General features: G+C 40.2%; 1 protein-coding gene across 1 annotated transcript; it reads right to left on the bottom strand.

The window, feature by feature from the left end:
* Nucleotides 1-1,115: 1,115 nt before the first annotated feature.
* On the bottom strand, nucleotides 1,116-12,460 carry LOC143289475 (box C/D snoRNA protein 1-like). Its single transcript, XM_076598452.1, has 8 exons — nucleotides 12,082-12,460; nucleotides 10,405-10,577; nucleotides 9,556-9,647; nucleotides 6,143-6,246; nucleotides 5,296-5,364; nucleotides 4,064-4,234; nucleotides 3,573-3,697; nucleotides 1,116-2,183 (listed from the first exon to the last, which is right to left on the bottom strand). Exons 1-8 carry the CDS (start codon nucleotides 12,144-12,146, stop codon nucleotides 2,017-2,019), a joined length of 966 nt encoding a protein of 321 aa, XP_076454567.1. The 5' UTR covers nucleotides 12,147-12,460; the 3' UTR covers nucleotides 1,116-2,016.
* Between the last annotated feature and the right edge of the window lie 40 nt (nucleotides 12,461-12,500).

Genomic DNA, 12,500 nt, shown 5'->3' with positions numbered 1-12,500 from the left:
TTTGACCATTCATCAGTAGTCTGTGTACAGTGTATACAGTGTATGTTTTGTCCATACACACAATTCTGTTACTTTCTTTTCAATTGTTTTGACTTTCATCAAATAAAAAAGTGTATTTCAGTGTAATGAAACTTGTGAAATGTGAAAAAAAAAGTATGTTTATGACTATAATAACGATAACATTAATGTTGATGTTTGCTTGTTACATCTGGAGAAAATGCTGGTTGGACTTTCAAACACTGTCTTGATCAGCTATGAGCTACAGTACAAAGAAGCCTTCACACAAATCCAGTATCTGTGGAAGTGTCTGGCATGGAAAGAGCAGAGAGGCAGAGACAAAGAGAGTGGTGCCTATCAGCCTGGGAAAGGATGGGTCATATTCCTGAAACAGTGGTGCTGGAGTTGTTTCAGAGCTGCTGCTATGGCCGGTCATACACCATACATAAAACTGGACCACCACAATGACTTCCTCCCCTTCACTGCTTAGTTTCACACTTGTATGTATTGTCCCGTGTTGTATAAACCTTAACCCACTCAGTACGGCCAGTCCTCTCTTCTCCTCTATACAGACTCCTCGGATGTCCAGTGGGTGTCTGAATGACCCAACCTTTAGCTTCCGTCGTCAGAATTATGGTATTCTTTGTCAACATTCACGTCTTCAGTATAAGAGCCTTCCGCTTGCAATATTTTGATGATGGTAATTGGGGTGAAACGCTGTTAACGTCGTCTCTTTCGCCGTTCGTATGGAAAGAGTTAATGTTCTCATGACATTCTATTCTAAATATCTGTTCTTTTCTATTAAAACACTAACAAACACCCACACACACACACACACACACACAATTCACAACCCCTAACCCCACGTGTTTTTTTTCCATCTAATATCACTTCAAGTGGAAAGACGTAAAACTGAAGACGACCACACACACACACACACACACACCACACACACAACAAGCACCAACACATTTTTGTACCCATCCACGATGGTCACAGCATCACAGCACAAGATCAAAACATCTCACAATTCTAGTCAGAAGTCAAAATATACACAGCATTCAATCACTACAGGTGAAAAAGCCCAACAAAAACACAAACTCTGTAATTTGGATTGTTTTACTTTTATTTCCTTCATATCTTGTGGTTGATTACGTTCCTTCATATCTTGTAATATTCTTCGCATCTTGCACAGGTCCTCCCAAATTAAAAAAAACAAGTTTTTAATTATTGTTTTTCTTGTCACTAAGATCAACTTCTTGGTAAAAATACGGAATCATCACCACAGGTCAAGTGACTGGAATGATGTTTTTTCCCCTTCAAATTTCATCAAACCAGTTATCCACTTTCTTTTCACATGAGGGAGTTTGTGCATTTCTTGACACATAGCCTTTTCATTTTCTTTTTTTTTCTTTCCCCCTATCCACCTCCTCAGAAAGTGTCTACAACATCGCTTCAGACATTTATAAATCACAATAATTTGTTGAATAATACCATTAAAAAAAAAAATAAAAAAAAGCTTCAACAAGCTTTTTTCTCCTTATAACAACCAACCATACACCTCATTTCTGTTCATGTTTTTAAAAAAGATGAAGCATAAAGATGGTTCATGTTAAAAACAGAACCAAAAAAGTGATAGGATGTTAAAAGAGTCAAGTTTTTAACTTTTCAAACTTTCTGTAAAATGCAGCATGATTCCATCAGCACGTTAGCTGTGTCACTAGTGGCAAGGACTTTAAAAGATGACCGCTTTCAAACACACCCACTTAAACATACTGCCTCTAAAACCTCTTTGACTTACAACAAACGTCCACTCTTACCCACACTCACAAACACAAGCACACCACACTTATGAACACATGTACAGATCAAATATGATGCACCAGTAACTCGCAAAACACCAACCCAAACAGACATACCTAATTTGCACACACACATTCATGCAATGAACCCACACACACAAACTTCACTTTCATGCAATGCTAACAGACTGACGCAGAACTGTGAACTTCATTGACCCTAACGGTCGCCACCATTGTAAAAGCCACGGCCACGACCACGGCCACGACCACGACCTCGACCTTGCCAATGGCCACGCATACGACCACGCCCCCTTGGTCGTCCCTCTCTCCTGGTAAAATTCTGGGAAGAAGCCGTTCGTCTCTTCATCAGTTCTTGTTCATCATCTATGGAAGTAAAAAAGAGAGAAATTTTCAAACCTCCTACATGAAAGGAATATGTGTCAACGTGCGAACAGACTTGAGCACAGAGAGAGGCAAACACGCCCAGAGAAACACTTGGTCATGCACACATACGCATGCAACTGCCTGATTTGATCATTCTCCTGTCTGTTAAATCAAACTACAAAATCCTAATCCTGAATCTGTAACAATTTCTTGAATTGACAAGGTTCACACTAATGATAAAACTTCAGCTTCATAATAAGGCTTGAATATTAAATCATTACTGCGTAAATATTGTGTGCGGGTATGTGTGTGTGTAAGTGCATGCATGTATAGGTGCACCTGTCCACAGGTGTATGTGTGCAAAAGTACCTGGCAGAAATCTAAATACAGACATACACAAGGTTCACACTGATGCTAAAATTCCAGCTTCATAATAAGGCTTGAATATTAAATCATTACTGCGTAAATATTGTGTGCGGGTATGTGTGTGTGTAAGTGCATGCATGTATAGGTGCACCTGTCCACAGGTGTATGTGTGCAAAAGTACCTGGCAGAAATCTAAATACAGACATACACAAGGTTCACACTGATGCTAAAATTCCAGCTTCATAATATGGCTTGAATATTAAATCATTACTGTGTAAATATTGTGTGCGGGTATGTGTGTGTGTAAGTGCATGCATGTATAGGTGCACCTGTCCACAGGTGTATGTGTGCAAAAGTACCTGGCAGAAATCTGAATACAGACATACACACACATATCCACCTGATTTACAAATAAATCATTGAGCAAACAAACAGACCTACACGGTAGGCACTTTGGGGAGTACATGCATAGTGTGTGTGTACACAAGTGTATGTATTGTGTTTGTCAATGTGCACTGTGTGTGCTTATCATTTTGATATATTTTTAAAAAGAAGTTTTCTCCCACACCAGCTTTAAGGAAAATTGCTGGTGAATGAAAGAATCTTTTACTGAATGCAGAACATTTTACAGCACTACTTAAATCATAACACATTATAACACATGGCACAAGTTTATGTCTTTCACTTCACTTTTTGTCATAATCTTAACTATTTCACTGCTCAGTTTATGTGAGAAAACACTCTCTAGGCACTAATCTGACTAAATATTTAAACTTGAAACTCTGTCTTAAGCTTGGGCTCATGTGAAAACACCACAACAGGCTTCATTTCAAACTGGGTCAAGGGGCGAATGTTTGTCACTGTTCTACTGTGTGTGGAAACTGACTGCAGCTGTCAAGCTTTGTTACAATGTGAAAAAACGGTCCGTTTTAGAAGAGTTAATAATACCAAAATAAACAAGTCCATACTGATGCAAAGACAGCTAAAAAAAAAAAAAAAAACCCCAAAAAGCAAGCCACCAACCTGTGGAAAGTGTGTGGTACTTGTGCACGCTCTCTTCCTTCACCACAAACAGAGTGGGGAACTCCACCACCCATTTCCCTGCCAGGTTCTCCTGAAGACTTTTCGTCTTGTCCAGCATGCAGAACCTGCCACAGTCATAGACCATCATGCACTGTCACTTTATGAATCCCTCTTAGCAGAAATTTACAGCGTTTGCTCAGACATACACCATGAATTCAAATAAATGTCAGGAACGTACTGGTAAAAAAACAACACATTTACAACAACAAAAAAGTTATGAATAGCATAAAAAAAATTTCCTCCACAACACATGCATACACACGCACACATATTTCATGTCAAATGTATATCAATATATAATCATCATCTTCATGATCATTATCACTAACAGTATCATTACTGCATCAAATTTGAAAAAAAAAACAAACAAAAAAAAAAAACCCCAGAAAGGTCAAACACACACACACACACACACACAGAGTGTGACCTACTTTTGGTGTCCATACACCTTGAACAGGACAGAATAGCGTCTCCCTGTTTCCTCGGTGAATGGCTCCAGGCTGCTCTGCTCCTCCATAGGACCACCACCTGAAGCCAAGTTCTTTTGGTGTTCCTTCACATGGCTGTCTACACAGGCCTGGATTATCGTCACATCTGGCAACCTGCAATCAAAAATTTTAAAAAATAAATAAAAAAAGGATAGAAAAAATATTAAAATGCAGCCATCTTCTGATCTTCTGTATTATCATCTTCTGTATTATCTGAACATTGGGAAACCTATAAAACAACAATAAAAACCAGCTTTTGATAATTATTTTGAACACCAAGAAATCTACCCAACAAAACAAAAGACGAAAAAGAAGAACCAAAAAATCCAGCTTGTTATCAAAGTTGTATTAATGAAAAGAACATTGGGAAGGCTACCAAACGAATAATTGGCCAATTAGTATTATTTAATATAGGGTAATCTACTTAAAGAATCAAAACAAGCCATCTTGTATTAATCATATGCACATCACGAAGATGCAAGGATATGCTCCATAGTGAATTGTCACAATAAACAAATAGATAAACCTACTAAACAAAAAACAACAAACAAACAAAAAGCAAAAGAAACAACAACAAAAAAAACAAACAAACAAAAAACCAACAACAACACACACACAACCACCATCTTGTTTTAATTATCTAAACACCAAGAAACCTACTAGAGAAAAACCAAAAAAGCAATTGTCTATCAATCATCTGAATACTGGAACATCTACCAAACAAAAACCAAGCAGCTGTAAGTTATGTAACATTACTGGGATTAAAAAAGATTTATCAAACAGGAAAATTGTGTTTTTGCAATAAACAATTCTGGCACAAAGTCACTCTCACATAACAATTACAAAGTCAAAGACACACCCAGACACGTGCATATGCCTGCTGCACACAGTGACGATCAAACACACTGACACGGTTACACAACTCAACTCAAACCTGCGAGCTTGCATTCACTCAACATGACACACAAGAACCCAGGCAATCTCATAAACAAACTCCATTTGTAACATTTCACACTCTGCACATGTGCACAGACACACACACACACACAAAAAAATATAATGTACAAAACTTTTAATCTGTCACTGATGAAGGCATGGAACTGCTATTCTAAATGTAACACACACACTCACACACAAATGTACAAACAAATAATACAATAAGCACAATACCTAACCTGTCATCAATAAACGAGAGATTCTCCTCCGGGAATTTCCATTCGACACGCCAGTGAATTGTTCCACTCCTGTAAAGAAATACTGGTCACTTAGTTTACCAAGACAAACCTTCACTACTCTATTCACATCCAATGCCTCTCTCCTCCTGATAATATGACATAAGAAACATCTTCAATTTGTTTATGCAGATAAAATTTTTTTTTAAAAGTCTTAAACTGTCAACAGCATCATCTTTTTTCTTTTTTTCTTTCATAGGTGATTTTCCTTTTTATTTCCTCGTTCTACTTTTTCCCACAGAAAACCGAAATCATATGAGACATAAAAACCGTATTTGCAGAAGGAAAATTGCCTGTTACTGAACTGAGAACTATTTGGGAGAAATCAAGATCGAATCTAATCAAATTATGGTGCTTAGAGCCGTCTCAAGGCTATCAGAAATCAAGATACAAACAGTCAAAGTGTTTTTTCATGTAGAATTTTGTCAGGGTCAACTGTCTTCTTCTGTAGGTTCTTTACATATCACATGCATACCATGATCAACATTTTTCTTCTTTTCTCTATTTCTTTTACATATCATGTCCACACTGCACAGAGAACCCACATTTATTGTCTCATCTGGAAGACTACCACCCAGACCATCATCCAAGTTGTAGTGGTAAGGAAAGGAGCCAAAAACCTGGTCCTTGTGAGAACTGAACACAGGACCCTCGGTTCCTGGCTGGGCGTTTCTATCATCCATTCAACCATCATGTTTGTGTTTAGCTCATATTTATATGTATATTACTTCATTCATGTTATTAATTCTATACTGTCAGTGTTTCTTTGTATTGTCATTTAATCACTTACTCCAAATGGTAAATCGTTGTATTTTGTTGATGCCTTGACATTCCTCTTGGCATCAGACGGATGAAGACATCTCTGCTAGATGCATTGGAAAGCAGAATGGTTATCTGTCAGAATATAAAAACAGAATATTGATCATCGCGTCTTTTAATTCTTTTCTTATTCATTCATTCTTTTCGCTTCTTTTTTTTTGCAGTTTTGCAGCTGAAACAAATGGATACACAGCAACAAAATATGATAAAAGAACGGCTGAAAGTAACATAATATAAATGGTAAATGAGGGGGAAAAGGTTGAAAGACAAAATGTAATACCATATACACAAATCACACACACACACACACTGTCACAACCCCCACCTTCCCAGACTAGCTAACGTTCTGACAACACAAACACACAAACACAGAAGAGTTCAGCTCGTTGTTTTACTGTGGTCATTCAAAACAAATATTCGTAACAAATAAGAGCACTTAAATACACCCCCTCCCCCCCCTGCCTCCCATCCCTCCCCATTTAACCAAAGCACAATTCCACTATGGTCCTATAGTCAACTGCAGCGCCAGTTCAGTTCAACAATGCTGCCAGCGTTCAGGACTAGAACTCCTCCCATCGGCTGAAGACTGCCAGCTCCCGCAGGTTTGATGACTGAGGTTGGTCAGGGCGAGAGGGACAATGGGAAAGTGGGGCAGGGTAGTTGGAAGTGAGGAGCGGGAGCGGGAGTGAGGAAGTTTTGGAGGCACATGGGACGCACAGTGTAGGGGGTGGCGGAAGATATTCTCTCACGGCTGCTCAGCCGAGCACAAAATCCGGCTCTTTAGTTGGCCGAGCAGCGTCTAGCGTCTTGGGTCAAAATTTTTTAATGCCAGACTTTCCCACCGCACTCTGCACTGGCCGGCGCATTCGCCGCGGTATTTCTGGCCCCGCGCGCCAAACTGGGACACTGCCTTCTTTGTTTCACTCAGCCCCGCGGCCCCCGCCCCACTTTTCCCACCTTTTCACAGCATCCACACATTTCCTGCAGCGATTACAGAAAGTTGAATTATTGCTATTCCTGTTTGTATTATTGGAGCGCAGTTTGATTTGATTTACACAATTTCATTATTTTATCAACATCATCGTTTCAATTTTTTTTTTTTTTTTTTTACTTTAAAAATCTTCGTCTTTCTCGTGGAATGAAGGGCACGGCAGTGCCATAAGCTGACAGACACTCACCCCGCTCTCCATCCCCCTGCTGCTCGCACTCACCATGCTACAGTGTGTTCATTTGAACACTCGTTGTGCTGCCAAGAAAAATCGCACAACTCAAAAGGTAAGCTAATCTGCATGCAGGCATGCTAAATGTTCTGTGCGATTTTACGATGTTATTGTGATAAGCGCCTGTTTTCTTAGAGAGGGATTTAAACTTAACGATTTTTGCGATCATGTTTCTGATAATCCTTCTCTTCTCTTTCTTCATTTATGTTTCAGCCGTTGCCGCAACAACCGCTATGTAAGAAAACATATTGTGTTTGGAGTCAATGGAAAGCTTATTTTGTGTTCTTTTTAGAAAACCACTTCTTTAGTCGTTATTTCCGATCCATCTGAGGAGATGATGCGCAAAAGAAACAAAGCAGATTTACCGCCGAACAAGCGTACAGCGAGTGCCGCTGGCGCGGCCTGTTTGTCAGCCGCATTTATTTATATCCATGCCCTACTTCCTGGGTTCACGAACTTTCGCAGGGCCAACTAAAGTGCCAGCACTGAACACCCGTGCTCTGCTTGAAGGCATGTGTTTGGCTACCATGGAGACTCGTTTCGGCGGAATACACTACCGAGCAAAATGTCCGACAGTGCTGCACTTGAAACAAGTTGGTGGCTTGGGGTTGTTGTTTCCTCGAGCAACTGGTTGTCCTGTACCACTTTGCATGGAGGATGTCTCTTGGGTAAGAACTGGTCTGGAAATGGTGTCCTGTTCTCTCTCCATTCACCTGAAGGCCCTGAACTCGGCTTCAGCTGAGCGCCCTGCCTTCCTTGCATGAGCGACCTTAGTTGCAACTCTGGCCACGTCTTCAACCCCCTGTGGTTCCTCCTTACGGATTTTTACGGATCAGTTCTGGAGTTAAAATAGAAAACTGTTCTTGTAGGAATAAATCCTTTATGTCTTCCACCTGGTTCTCATCTCTTCTGCTCGCCGTACACCAGCAAGAAAGGCATGTTTTCAGGTGGTTTAGAAACTGTTCGAAGTTTTCTTCAGCCAACTTCTGCATAGATCAGAACTTCTTTCTATAAGTATCGGCGTCCAAGAGGAAAAAACACAACAGTGCAGCCTTCAGTGAGCCATAACTCCCAATTTTGGACTCCGACAGTCGTAGACAGGTGTCTCTTGCTTGGCCCTGAAGTAAGGTAACCAGGCAGGCGGCCCAGGACTCTCATTTCCACTTATTCAAGACAGCCACTCTCTCAAAATGGGTCAGAAAAGAATCCAGGTCATCCTTGCCAACGAAGGGTGTAAGGGGAAGCTGCTGCATGGACCTGGCCTCTATTTCTTCTTGTTTGAGTTCCAGCTTCCTCTCAAATCTTTGCCTTTCCTCCTCCAACTGCCTCTCCCTGAATAATCTATCCTCCTCCCTTATACGTCTGGCTTCTTCCTTCTCCTCCTCTCTGATACGTCTAGCCTCCTCTTTCTCTTCCTCTTTCATACGTCTAGCCTCCTCTTTCTCCACTGCATCTACGATGAACCCAGCCAAAGCTTAGCCAGACAAACCCAGGTCAGATCCTAAAGTCCAGAATCTAGCATAAGGGTCTCGGACGGAAACTGCATCCAGCTGGGCCCCACCTTTACCTGCTGAAGTGAGCGAGCCATGGGGCTGTCCACCTAGCTGGTCCTTAACCCAGCCAGTCAACCCAGTCTTTTCAAAGGTACCGGGAGAAAGGCTCACATCATCTCGTTTGGCTACTGGTGTCATGGTGCCTGGTATGGCAGCGTTAGCAGCCTGTCTTCTGGTCGGCATAGTGACTGATTACTGTTTAAGAGTTTACCTCGACAAACATCCACAACACGACCAAAGCTTGGGTCTGTGACTTTCAATTGACGAAGACTAAAGGAATGTTCTCAGAGGCACGAATGAAACCAAACAAACGCCCAACCCCACACACTGCAGTCCTCAATTATGAAGGATGAAGTACAGCCATCTGGTTCAATTCGTCCAAACAGAATCTTAACCTCGCCCACTGTGAACAAAGTGATAGGACAAACAGAACAAGGACACCCTCCCCACCTTACCTTCCTAACTAACCTATCAGTTACCCCGCATTCCACCACTGTCACAATCCGTATGGGGTGGGGGTACACGGGCAACCCCTTACAGGCTGTGACACACACACACACACATATAATACAAATTAAGAAAAAGAAAAAGAGGATATATGTGTAACTCACTCTTCGAGAGAAATCCTTGTTGAGGGGACATTTCTTGCCTTCTATTCTGGTTAACTCCACTTTTCTTTTCATCTCTTCCAGGAAGCCGATATCTGAAGAAGAAGAAGAAGAAGAAGAAAGATCAACTGTTCAGCATTCAGTAATTCCATTATTTGGGGGGTCAAGTTTTGTATTTGAACAGCTAAAATTCCTTGTAGAAAGTGTCAGAGCTTAAGAACCACAAGCAAATACATGCTGAAAAAGATAAAACAAACCAAGAACTAACAAACAAAAAAGAACAACACACACACACACACACACACAAAGAAAAAAAAGAAAAAAAGAACAAGCACTTGTTTTAAGCACAGACACACATACTTATTAGAATCAAGAAATGTTTGTCAGGAGAATGACCGAAAAGAAAAAAGAAAAATGAAAAGAAAAGAAAGAAAACAGACATACATATACTTCTACAGATTTTCTGCATTCAACTTCAAAAGCTGTTGCAACTCCAACATTCATCTAAATCTGACACAAGTGGGCTTTTACATAAAATTTATATAAGCCATGTTTAAAGCTGCACTCAAGGATGAAGAAATGTTTTTGTTTCCACAACCTAACGAATACTGACATTATTTACACAGCATATCAGAAAATGTTTGATCTTTTGTATGTTCATATATCCATGAAGTAGATAAGGGCCCTAGCAAGTCTGCATATATATGTGATTGAGATCAGAAAAAAATCTCCATCCTTAACCCACCAGAAGTCATAACTGGAAACGAACCTGAGCTCCTTAGATTAAAAAAAGTCCAAAGCTGTCTAACCTCTTACTCTTAGCTCTGGTGTCTGCAACATACACCTACTTACCACTGCGCAAGTTGGACTCATTGTAGTCTCCCTTGGCAACAAAAGCTGCTTTATTTCTCTGGCCACTGCACCCTGTGTTTTCTTTGTGTCGGACAATGCATGGCAGTGAACAGGTACGCAGTGAACACCTGGGGCAGGTGTATTTTGCTGCCACTGATTTACACACTTGACACCTGTCACATCAATGGGAACAACAATAGCTAAATCATATATCGATATAATATGTATGTATATATATATATATGTGTGTGTGTGTGTGTGTGTGTGTGTGTGTGTGTGTGTGTGTGTGTGTGTGTGTGTGTGTTTATTGTTTGATTAATTGCTATGAACACATAATTATGGGCAAAGACATCATGGTTCAAACATGCACATGTATTCATACTCAAGTCTCCACACATGCCCACAAATGATACACAAACACAAGCACACTTACTGGCTGTGCGTGGAGCTGAGCTCTTGTGTACATGTACACACAAGCATGTGCTAAAATGAGAAAATTGGGCATTATCTATTATTTTTTAAAGCAAACTTCTGCTTTTACATACATGTACAGAAAACATACATGTACAGTAATTCAGTATGCTTTATATACCAGGCAAAGTGTAATATTTTATGGGCTCTGATATTCAATTGTATATATATGCAAATGTGAGTACATCGACACTGATGGTCATCTGTAACTGATGTGTGTGTGTGTGTGTGTGTGTGTGTGTGTGTGTGTGTGTGTGTGTGTGTGTGTGTGTGTGTGTGTGTGTGTACAACAATAAATTTTCAATTAAGTCAGTCCCGTATGGCCAGAAGTATATAATCTTACACAGTATATACATGTATATGAGGACACACACTGACAGATAAGCCTGCCTGCCTACTCATCCGTCAGTCTGATGGGAGACTCCATCATTATATACATTATGTCACTGTGTGTGTGTGTGTAAACACTGTAATGCACATCAAGTGGTTTGTGCTCGTCTAACTACAGTGCATGATAGAAGTAAAATCTTACAAACTAACAGAATATAATATAATACAGTGTGTGTGTGTGTGTGTGTGTGTGTGTGTGTGTGTGTGTGTGAGAGGGAGAGAACTGTGATGGTTTAGTTCTTGTTTAACTACAGTGCATAGGAGAAGTGAAATCTTACAAAGAATTAGAAAAGTGAAATCTTACAAACTGACACAGCATAAGCAATGTGTGCATGCATGTGAGTGTGTGTGTGTGTGTGTGTGTGTGTGTGTGTGTGTGTGTGTGTGTACTGCATACAGAGTGTTTATCTTTTTGTGTTCATTTAACTGCAAATTGTGCAATGCTTAGGAGAAGTGAAATTGTACAAACTAATACATACACACAGAGTATGAAGTCAGAGACAGAGAGAGAGAGACAGAGAGAGAGAGAGAGAGAGAGAGACAGACAGACAGACAGAGACAGAGAAAGAGAGAGAGAGAGAGACAGAGTGAGTTTGAGAGAGAGTGAGAGAGAGAGTCCTGGTTTAACTCCTATACATGCATATTTTTTTAAGTACATAACTCATCGCAATAGTGCCCCATAAAAATTAAAATATGTGGATGCTGCATTTATGCCAAAGAACACAGTTCATCAAATGGCTTCATCGTTAGATCATGTCTATGCTGATGGTTAGGAAAATAAATAAAACAAAACAAACAAAATATGATATAAATTACGTTTTTAGACGGCTTGAAGTTTCTTGTTCTTCTGGAGATCCATCAGTATTTTCCGTTTCCATCATCTTTGCTGGCTGATATAAATTTGACAAATAATTGCTTTGGTATATCTAAAATTAAGCAAGCAATGCAAACCAAAAAGATGTTCATACAAAGTGGGGACGTTTATAGGCCGCGAGGCCTAAAGGCAAAATGCCAGTCCCTACTGCTACTTCTACTGACACTAGTGACAGAACTAACTGCGCCGAGTTCCACTAACGTTTCACCAAGTGCCACAAGTAGTGTGTGTTTAACGACCGTTTAGCTCTTATGGTCAGGTCGTTTCTATCTTGATTCGGTGGTTCACAGACTAAAATAAAACACACGTGTGTGAAACGGATGAGGGGAAACTACTCTTTTATGAATGTCTTAATGCCGCG

Source organism: Babylonia areolata, chromosome 14 (genome assembly GCF_041734735.1).
Source record: "Babylonia areolata isolate BAREFJ2019XMU chromosome 14, ASM4173473v1, whole genome shotgun sequence".
NCBI lineage: Eukaryota > Metazoa > Mollusca > Gastropoda > Neogastropoda > Buccinidae > Babylonia > Babylonia areolata.
The sequence above is the reverse complement of the archived record's forward strand: the minus strand, read 5'-3'. Positions and strand labels throughout refer to the sequence as shown.